We start from the raw sequence: 11234 nt of genomic DNA on the forward strand, positions 1-11234 counted from the left end.
TACGAACTTACTTAATAAAAATTAACATTAAATTTTTTACAAAAGGCATAAAGTGAATGACCACTCTTATAGCATTTTTTCGTAGAAATACTTTGAATTGCAACATGGGAGAAAGCTACACATAAATCCTCTGGTTTCGTGCTGGACGCCAGTGGAGGGTAAGTTTAATTTTGTTTTTCGTGGAAGTATAACGCAGGTGGGCGCAGCGCTGTGAACGTAGAATCCAGTATTGTGTGCCGAAAGCCGCACAGCCGAAGCAGGTCGGGCGAAGCGGGGCCGATTCGGGCGGATCGCAACTTCGAAACGTCGTAAGTCCCAGCCGCGGTCGACACTCGCCTCGGCCCTCGCTCTCGTCAGTCTGCGCCCGGCCTCTGCACCGATTGTACGTGTTAGTGACGCCGTGCTGTGACATATTTGACAGTTGTTATCGTGTTCGTGTGATGTTTTCGTATCGGAACTATGGTGTATCCCCATGAAGATGTGGAGTGATTTCCAGGTAAGCCTAAGTGTCCTCCAGCACGTACTGTTATTGGCTTTAAATGTAAATTTATCCAATTTTAACTTTGTTTGCAACTTTATTCTGTTGAGTAACATCAAGTGATTTTTGTAAGTCCACGCCTGGTGTTTGATAACTATGTTCTTTTGGATCTCATGGAAACCATTATCCCATTCGAGGAAAAAAATGCTTTTGTAGAAATACTTTTTCCTGATATTACACAATTCGAACTTTGCAATACTTTGTTCAAGTTCTTTCTTGTCTAAGAATAGGTATATAATTGATGTAAGAACTCAGTACGTTTGAAGATGTAGCGTTATTTTTATTCAATAACGAACAAATACTTATGATAAAACTTTTTTTGTTTACGTCGTATTTTGACATTTTATTTTCAAAGTGGCTTTCCATTTTTTTCACATAATGTATTATTATTACTTAATTATCTATTTATGTCTACCCTCGCAATTTTTGTCAGACGCAGTTCAATGTTTTATATGAATAAATACCCAAATACTATAATGTGAATGTTTTCATGGTTGTGCAATTATATGTCCAACACCCATATAGTTGTATAGAAAGTAAATATTCATAGTAAGTATTTGCAATTTTTCCTAAAAGTTATTTTGTAAAAAGTCGTTCACTTGCTGTCATTATTACCTTTTATACTAAAACAGTGTTCTTTGTTAGCTATTGTTAATTTGTGAAACGAAAATAGTTTAAAAAATGTTTACACTTAAAAGTGCGATACGCGCCTTTTTTCGAATCTGACATCTTGCCGCGTTTCCGCCGACCTGTCAAACGTCATGTGATAGATAGAAGGGCGCATTCTGTAGTTTTAAATCAAAAGCGCTGTATTCGCCTCGAATCTTGATAACTGCGCGACGCTCGAGGCGAGCGAGAAGTCATCAAGAAATATGTAAACGTTACTGTTTCGCTCTAACTTGTAGCGCTGTCTCTGTCTGACGACGGGTGTTTTTGTGTCGGGGCGGGTTTTTTGTGTGCGCGGCGCGAGGCTGCCGGCGCCGTTCGCTCGCTCGACTCCACATTAATTATCGCCGAGTTGGCTTGCCAGCGCGAACACACTTTACTTTCTATATTGCTCCTTCGTTTTATTACGAACTCATGTCTATAATTCGAATATATTTTTCACACTTTAGTACGTATGTTTTCTGAGTTAGAGGAAATTGTATGACCTGTATGAATTTATATGTGAGATACCAAAAATAAATTCAGACAAAGCATTAATTAGAACCTAGGTACGAATCGACATCCATATAAAACAAAGTTATATTAATAACAAAGCTAAAAACTCATTCCTAATAGTAATATTTTATTAGTAAAGTACCTACGAGCTAATATCAGTCTTGATATATATTCCTATTTCAATTTCGGGTTTTCCCAACAAGCACGAGGGCTCGTTGTCATGGCAACGGTTGGGGCGCCCCGCCCCATACCTTCTTCGGTTCTCTATCTTCTTTTTCTTTTTGTAAAGAATATAAAATATATATATAAAAAAACTTTGTTGCAAATATGTTAGCCCGCCGATAATACGTTATCGCTTATCAGATAAGTTATTGATATCGTTGTAATTGTTAACCATAACTTCGTTTCAAAGAATAAGGCGATAAATAATAATGTTAGGTACTTATTTTTATTTAGTTTTTGTATAGTAAACAAGTTTAAATAACACTCGTTTGTTGACATAAACTTTGGAAGTAGGCCTATCGGGTGCTTTGGGATGAGGGGGTGGGTTTGAGGGTGAAGGGTGCATCTAGGAATGCGACTTGTTGCAGTCACGTGCATCTGTCCTCAGCCCTCACACGTTACTCGTATGCCGTATATTGCTGTTTGCCAATAACCCGTTATTTAGTACTTGATATTGTAATTGTAGTTTTGATTATGGCTGTATTATTAGAGTGATGTGAGAAACATCATCACTCTAATAATTACTCGTTTACATTTGATTTGCTATGTATTTTAAGTTCGGTTTAATCACCTCATTAACAAAAATTATGTTTTGTTAAATTAATGTGTGAAAATATTCTATTATTAAACATTTAGGAATACATTATGAAATATCAAGTGATAAATGGGTAATTTTAGATTTTTAATTCCAATTACAACTTCTATTAAAATCCCTTAATCGTTTGTTTTTGGATTGTAATAACATACAATAATTTATGTACTACTAGTTAAGTGCTAGTTTCTAAACCCACAACATAAATATATTTATAAAATCTTCATATACGTAAGAAAAAAACATGTTATAATTAGGGCATTTATTGAGTAAATGTATAAATTCCGATATAATATTTAACATTGACATTGACTGTTTGTACAATAATGAATGTGACAACGTAAAATAAATCGTGTGCCCGTGAAATTCTGACATCGCTATCGCGAATCTTGGACGCATAAATTCGATTATCAACGGATGCGAGTGTGATAATCACTTAACGCATTCACAATCGAGCACGTGGCGTAAAAGTTAGTAAACAATATAAACAAATGAATGAATGTTCTGCAACGCACCGGACGTCATCCGCGAAGACACGCATAATAATGACGTATGCAAACAAAACTAATTATGTAAAACATTATGAATCGCGCCGGCGTTTTGACATAAACGTTTACAACCAATTATGAGCCTATTGTGTGACTCAATGAACTTGAGATACTACAATAATATAGGGCATCGACACTTAACGACGTGAATTATGAATGGCCGATCGCACCTGTTTAGAAAAACCGCGTCAGGTGTACCGAATTCAATACGGTTAATATTTTATTATCGTATTGAATTACTCGTGACGTCTATTTGATTTTTTTTTACTTTTTGTAACTGTTCTATTGTTGGCACGCGCTGTTTGATGTACAAGTGTTGAAATGTGCTAATCCTATTTTTTTATTTATATTTGAATGGTGTTGAAATATTTGTTAGTGTTCACAGAAATAGTTTAATTTGTTAGCTGTATTGGTCCAAATTCAGTTCTAATGGTAATATAAATTAATGACATTAATGAAATAAATTTAAAAATTCAATAAATACGAATTAATTCCTTAAGTCAAAATCGTTACATATATGTAAATTGCATACAAAAGTTAATAAATAAAATCAACTCAGTTGCAAGCCGGTGTGTTTCGATTTGCAATTCTGCCGACTAAGCACACATGTTTTGAACGCACCGCGACCCAATTACGTGTCTATAAAACAATAAAGATGTCGTTGAACTTCAGTTTCGTGTACGGATGCCTATGTAAACATTGCAATCGGGTAAACATGCTCCCGACTGCTCGTCCCAGACGCTCCGCCGCCAATAATAATTTATGTAAATTCACGTCATGCCATAAGACTGACGTTTTTATTGCCATTTTCTTATTTCGACGGTCAAGTTCATCCTGGGGTGAAAGTTTAATAGCTGTCATCAATTCGTAATGTTTTTTTTATTTATCGATATAAGAACACGTTGTTGACAATGGTAATCTTATTGCGAGGGTGTCTCTTTGTAGTAATGTAGGTTAAATTAAATTTAATTGAGTAATAGGTTCTTCTATATACAGTGTTTATAAATTTTTTAAGTTCAGAAATCTGTAGGCAATGTCTAATCATAAAAATAATAAATTAAACAATATCGTTGCGTGTTTATTTTGCTAAAGTTGTAAATATCAGTTATAAATACAGGTACTTAAGTGTTTGTAAGAATGGCAGGAAAATAAAATATTACTTCACAAATCCTTTAATGGTTTGACGTGAACAAATGTAAATAAAACATTTTAATGTTGTGAATTATGTTTTACTACAGACGGCAAGCGTAAAATCTTGTTTAGGTATAATTATACGATAATAGCTTCATTAATGCCACTACAAATCTATTTCGTAGGTAGCAACTATTAATCATTTATGAATGAATAGATGTTATTATACAACTCGAACGATATCAGAATGTAGTAAACGTCATTTTATAATCATAAGCTCATAAATAAACATAATGACGTATTGCGAGTGATCAGTCGGAAGTGGGCAGGCGCCGGAACGCGGTCGCTGCTCGCTCCTCGCTACTCGCTACTCCACGTGCGCAAATGGCATGTAAACGCGTATTATTATGTAACATTGTTTTGACATTCAACAATAACGACACATTTAGCGCGGACATTAAGTGGATCAATGAACTTGAGCCGTTTGCTGTTCGATGTGACGCAACGATCGGCATTTGAGTGAGATTAATGCACGCGGATTATGGCACGCGATACATTTCAATTTACGTTCCGTTTCATTCATGATTTGAGATAATGACGGTGTACTCGTTCCTCGCATTTATATGCTTGTCGCCGCGACATGTCACCACGCGATCACGTACGTTCCAATATCCAAAATCGTTCATTATAATTCTTATAATTGACTTATCATCGTTAGTTTGTTTTAAAACTCCTTACTGTAACTTACGCATTGAAAAATTACAACATTTTTAACCGAACAATTTAAGGTACTAAGCGTAAAATCGTGCCGATGTTCGTGAGTGCATTGCGGGCTGCATACGTGCTGTCTTGCCGAATAACTTAGTATTAACTGCAAGTTTGTGCTCAAGACGAAGGGGTGAAGGGAGTAGTACGTCTTCACCCATTGACGGTTGAAGCGAGCCGCGACACTTTCACTGCTCCGTTATTGCAGCTACTACGCGCCTACTGCACTGGGGCTGTCAGCCACCCCAATGCGCTCCCCTAGCCACCCTATACAGGGCACCGCGACCGTAAATACAAGGGTGTACGTACGCCTTTGAAAATTTAGAATACTCTTAGCTAACGTTATTCTATCTTTATCGAATACCGTTGATCATTTATTTGCATTGCATGTAATAAAGAAATTGCTACGTACTGTTTTAGTGTGGCAAATTATCTTTCTTATTTTATATATTTGTGAAATTTGAAATGTGTTGAATGTGCAGAGAAATTGTAGAAGGAAATCACAATGATTTCGATGTTATATCGACGCTGCGTTGACTCGTTAAGTAGGGAGACAATGCACGCAACAGTTAAATGATTGTAAGTTACAACATACAAGTAATCTGTCTATCAACGGACGCATTTTAAGTCTAGACAGCCGGCCAGTCGTTCTAAGTGGGACAATGTCAATGGTGAGGGCTCGCCATTATTTGCGTAGACGTGTGTGAGGAACGGAACGGTGACAAGTGCTCGCGGCTCGTGACGGAAGTTTGTAAACATCGTCGGCCTTGTTCCCAGCTCACCTCTCCGCCAGTCACGCACCGGCGGTATCGATACTTTCCGCCGACGATAATTACCATACACTGATTGTTTACTCACCTGTCCGCATCGCCGCTGCCGCTTTTTGCTGAAAGATTAACGTGCGCGTGCTAAATGTTACGTCAAATCAATGACGCGTAATCTGACGGCAATTATATCTCGATTTAGGTAGGTTAAATCTGCACAGCAGCGTGGCCGGTCGTAGTAAGTCGCAGGGAAACAAACGGAGCGGCGCGGCGACGGGCGGCGTTTGTTAGCGGGAGGATGTCCCGCGTCTATCGGTGATTGATGGGCGATAGATAGCTCGACATTGAACCCGCGCGGTGCACGGCTACTGTAAATATGTATATCTATTGCGGACTTCCCGTGACGTCGCACCCGTGACGCGCCGCTCGCTGACGTAGTGTTTACGTAACACATCCATATTCTTCTTGTTTACACTATAAAACTCTATTTACATTGTTATTGCATTCCGGGTCGCCGCCTTATCTTTTATTGCTTTTATTTTATTACGCGCTACCTGTTGATGTTCGGATTTATGATTTCGTGTAAAGTGTGTCACTTTTTTGTTTGTTTACGTCCGCGTGCGGTGCTTTATTATCTTATTTGTTTATATATCTAAAGGAGTGAATTGATCGTAAATAAATAAAAATATTCGAGATTTGATTATTTGATGTAAGTGGTAAAAGAAACGGTGTTATTTTATTATATATGTTTGTTGTTAGTCACTTAGGTAGAGTTGCTCTCGGGACTAATCTTCTAAGTGCGTGCCGTTTAGAGGTGGGTAGATGGAGGGTAGTGGGTACCCACCCGCTCCATGTTTATTAAAAATTCATTCTTCATCCGTAGCGCGTCGTAATCAGCTGGTATGAGAATTTACACGTATTTTTTGTATATCGTAAAATTATTTTTATTTTGTAGTAGGTACATTATAAATTATAAGAATATATAAAAGTATAATGTTAATTAATGAACTATTAGTAGACGCTAATAAGTTTCAGAAAAGGTACAAAACCAAGAAAAGATAAACAGTTAGAGATCGAAATGTTCCAGAGAAAATAATAGAATACATCAATTGTCTTAAGCCAGGTTATCTTTTTCGTTTTTCAAATACGACTAGAAAATATTTTTAATTGTAAATTACTATAATGCAGTGTGTGAGTGTGGGGTAAGGGGTTCGACATGTCTCCCCACTGTGGGGACTGGGGATTCATCCCCCGCCCCGTCTCTTGATCTCTATAGAAAACATTATCATGGAAACTCACTCGTATCTCGAAATGTTTTTTTGTTCAGAATTTTTGTTTCAAGTTGAAGTTTGTAGTTGAAATATCAAGGAGAATTAATTACATTTCATTTTAAATGGTCAAGTCGGAATTTTAAATTGGACGTCTTTAGTGAAAAAACATATAATGTAACGATGGAAATTAGTTACATACACTAAATCTATTTAGTTATTACATCCTTATATTCCAATCGTACATTACCAATCCCAAAATAAGCTTTGTAAACGCAAAAATGCATAACCATTAACAACTCACTAACCTTATTCTTAGCAGTATTTTGAAAATAATTCGATGAGGACGATAAAATTTTTAATCAAGTAGAGCAGTCCCGCTTTGAATTCGAGAATAATGGGTAGGGGTGTTGGCGTCAGAACGCCTCCGCTCCCATCTCGTTCCCTCCCCATCTAATCTCCTTTACCCCACTGAGGTTGTGACGTCACCTCTCATAGCTTTTTTGGCAATGAAATATAAAGCTTCTAGAGATTACACCTACACTTTGCAAATTAAGAGTCTTTTGTAAACATGTACTACGAAACACTAACAAATGTTTGATTTGTGGAGTAATTAAAACTTGTTGTATCGTGCACAATTTTCAATTAGATTCCTATGATTAGTGTTCTTTGTCCGTTTTTAACGTGAGTCTTAGCACGCGTAGCATCCTAGACTACTATTCGTTAAACAAATACGTAACTATTTTAGCAAATATTTAGTCGGATATTTCTGCAATGCAATCTATGTTGTGTCATTGTAGTAACAACGATTTTAATCAATACCGGTTTTCAAAATATAACACTGGTTAATTATAGATCACTTTAAACGCACGCATCAGAAATCAGCTGATCGTCGGTCGTTTTCCTTTTCATCTCTCACTTTATGTAATTAATTGTCGCCACGGGCGGCCGCGGCGTGCCGTAACTCCACAGCCGGCGAATTTTGCTACTTCTGCCCTTTACATACGACACTACCCGATTAACTATCCTTGTGATTATATTATGAATGAAATGCGTGTGTAGTTAGTTTAATCTAGGCCGGGCTCTTGCACAGACGTCTCGGTAAACTTATGTCACTTGCGCCTCTTATTTATGACTTGTATTTTTGTTCGATTAAACCACCCGCATGCAATCAGTAAAACCCGTATAGAAGCAATTATCATCAGTAGCGAGAAACGCCCATAGTCCTTCGGTAGAGTTCCGACGTATATCGTTGTATAGTGTGAAGTCGGACTCGTACGTACAGTCTGTTGGGTAAGAGAACGTGTCGAGAGAGGCCACTGAGTATCGGGCTGGTGTATTTCTCATGCAATGTGTTGCAACGTCGTTTGGTAAGACTCTGGTGAGCGGCGCGCCTCGGCTGGCACGTCGGCTCCGGCGCGGGCACAGCACGCGTGTTTGCGCGTGTGTGTGTGACGTCAACGCGCAACTTTCACCGTACTTTCGTCGCTGGTTGTGCGCTAAAAAACAGCGCTATTAGACTACTACTATTAATACATGCGATGCGACGTCGCTCGCTTCGTTGCTCGAATGCGTTATTGTTTTCTAAATAGATGAAAACGTTGTGGTATATTGTAGATACGTTGAATGGCATACGTTTAAATCAGTAATATTCTTTTATTTGTAACAATTTGAAAATTTCCGAATTTAACAATCGAATTTAGCTCTATTTGATCTTAGTACATATGAAAATCGTGTTGTTTTTAGCTGGTGGCAGATTGCCGCTAACAGACTGAACAAATATATATCCTCGACAGGTTGAAACGGTCAGCTCAATTCACACACAGGACCTCTAATTTAAAACAGTTTACTTTTAAGGCCAGAATTTGCGCAGAAATATTTTACAAGTAAAATCCATTTGTCGCTATCGCGCGGCTGTCTAATTAAGCTCTGTCATAGACTTTTCGAAGGCTCTATTACGAGCCGCCTCCAAACTTAGAGCGGACTATAACACATTTGGTAGTCTATTTGAGATTGATTCGAGGCAGATTGTGTTTTATACTACAGTAATAAGGCTGATATTAAGAGAAACGAGTATGATTTTACTTGCTGTGACAATTACGGCGATGCGGCCCGCCCTCGCGCCGCCGCAATCGATAGGCCTAGAGCGGAGGCGGGCGAGGGGCGCGGGACGGAGGGGGGGCATCGGTGGTCATTACTTATGCAAAGCAGCAACGGTACTACCACACAGGCCCTATCGCCATTAGCTGGCAACAGTAAACTGAGCCATAGTACGTTTGGTGGCCACATTTCTGTTTTTCTTACCACTATTGATTTTACCGACCAAGGTTATAGACACATATGAAGCTCCCGGTCTCTTTCTATATATAGCATATAACTATACAGAAACAAAGTTAGACATAACAGGATTGAATCCTCATAAATTTGCGAAGTTATTTAGCTCGTGCAAAATCTGCTTTCCATAAAACGACTAAGTCAAGCTCATGAAAAAGCGTCGCGTCAAAACGAACTGGCTATAAGTTTTAGCGGGAAAGTCGTTCCCGCGCTACGCCAGCGTATTTTCTTGGAGGAGGGGCGAATATATAGATAAAGCCGCCCCTTCGTCGCAATGGATATAACAATATACAACCTGGAGAGAATTCTCCGATCTCAGTTCACAGAGAGCAGCGAGCGTACACACATCTACCAACATTTATTACTTTCGATATGCTAATGCTAAAAACAAACGCGTCTATGTTCAGATTCTAAAATTGTTTTTATAATTATGCAAAAACTGTCACGAAGAATTTACACTTCATTCAAAAACGCAACGTATCATTTTTAGATAAGTATTTATTACAAATTCATTTGAAAAGAGATTTATTTCCAATGACATTGACACTAAAGACGTATTCAGCGAACCTCATAAAGTATCGTATACTAATACATTGATAATATATTAATGACTATCGTAACACTGAATACGAATAAAAAATCTCGGTGAATGGATAACATCATATTTACATAATGATAGTCGATGCATGTTTTCATGTAATGATGTAAATTACTCAATTAGTTGACGCCTAATAACAACAGTAAAGATTTATGTAAAATTATAATTAAATAATCACGGCTGTAACTTGTACCGAGAGAATGTCGCAAGCGTCTTATCAGCAGGCCTGTTATCAGTCTTCAAGGTGACGGACCGATGTAACGCTGATTGCCCGACGCTGTTATCACTGACAATTATTATTATTATATGTTATGCTGCTTGGTATTTTAATGTATTTTCAATGTATTTCCGCTATAAACAGTCTACGTCATTGGTAACAAAAAATATGATATGGATTTGAGAGTTTCTTGTAAATTTTTAAATCTTCCGCGCATTTTATTGTTGTCAAATTGATTTGTTTCAATCAAAAAAGCAAAAATACTCCGTATGTAAAGTGAAGTCGCGCTCTCAATATTAACGGTCATGAATAAAGTAGAGTATAATATTCACTATAAAAACTAGCAGTAGGAACGCTGTCAATAAACATAAATATTTATAATGACCAAGTCCAAATACTACAATTTGTTTTCATTGAGGCCTAAGCACTTGACATTGATCGTAAAAAGTAGGCGATAAAGTTTTTGCATTTGCGCGGGAATCGTAGTAATTATGTATGATGCCGAAGGCCACGTGCTCGGTTGACGTTAACAAAGTTTCTCGATGCGGAGAAAAGTTTGTGACATGTGAGAAGATACTTATAATATGTGCTACCCGCGCCCCACGCCCGCGTCGTAACCGCCGAGTGAGTCAGCGGCGCCCTCGCGCGACGTCGCCCCGTCTGCCCCCATGGAAAATTTATACCCACCCTCTTCCAAAGAATATTACAATTCCGTTTTGCCAAACTCCACCTTGAGACTCTGTAATACGATCGATTCTGCTACGTCCAGAATTAGCAAGACAAAGAAGCTCCACCAATTCTACCGAAAACAAACCCTAACTCCAGAGGGATATAGTTTGTTATTTATGACTTAAAAAATAAGTTCTAGTCATTTACAATCAGAAATATAAGATTACATATGAACATTACATTGTTCTACGTCTAGGTATGTAAAGTAATATAGCTAGTTTCTAGATATAATGCTGATTACTTTTTAAGAATTATAAACAGTTAAAAAATATATCGAAAAATAAAAAAGCAAAGTGAGCAATTGCAGTATTCAGAAGCTTTTTCTATAATTCCCCGCTTGGCATGACGTTTCGTCTCGAGAGCGTGT

General features: G+C 37.8%; 1 protein-coding gene across 1 annotated transcript in view; it reads left to right on the forward strand.

Moving 5' to 3' along the window:
• The first annotated feature begins 238 nt into the window (after positions 1–238).
• Positions 239–11234, forward strand: part of LOC119828390 — a 23787-nt gene continuing 12791 nt past the window's right edge. The window contains exon 1 of the mRNA XM_038350518.1: positions 239–496. Within this exon, the coding sequence (XP_038206446.1) occupies positions 473–496 (24 nt within the window). The 5' untranslated portion in view covers positions 239–472. The remainder of the gene's footprint in view (positions 497–11234) is intronic.

Source organism: Zerene cesonia, chromosome 8 (genome assembly GCF_012273895.1).
Source record: "Zerene cesonia ecotype Mississippi chromosome 8, Zerene_cesonia_1.1, whole genome shotgun sequence".
Classification (NCBI taxonomy): domain Eukaryota; kingdom Metazoa; phylum Arthropoda; class Insecta; order Lepidoptera; family Pieridae; genus Zerene; species Zerene cesonia.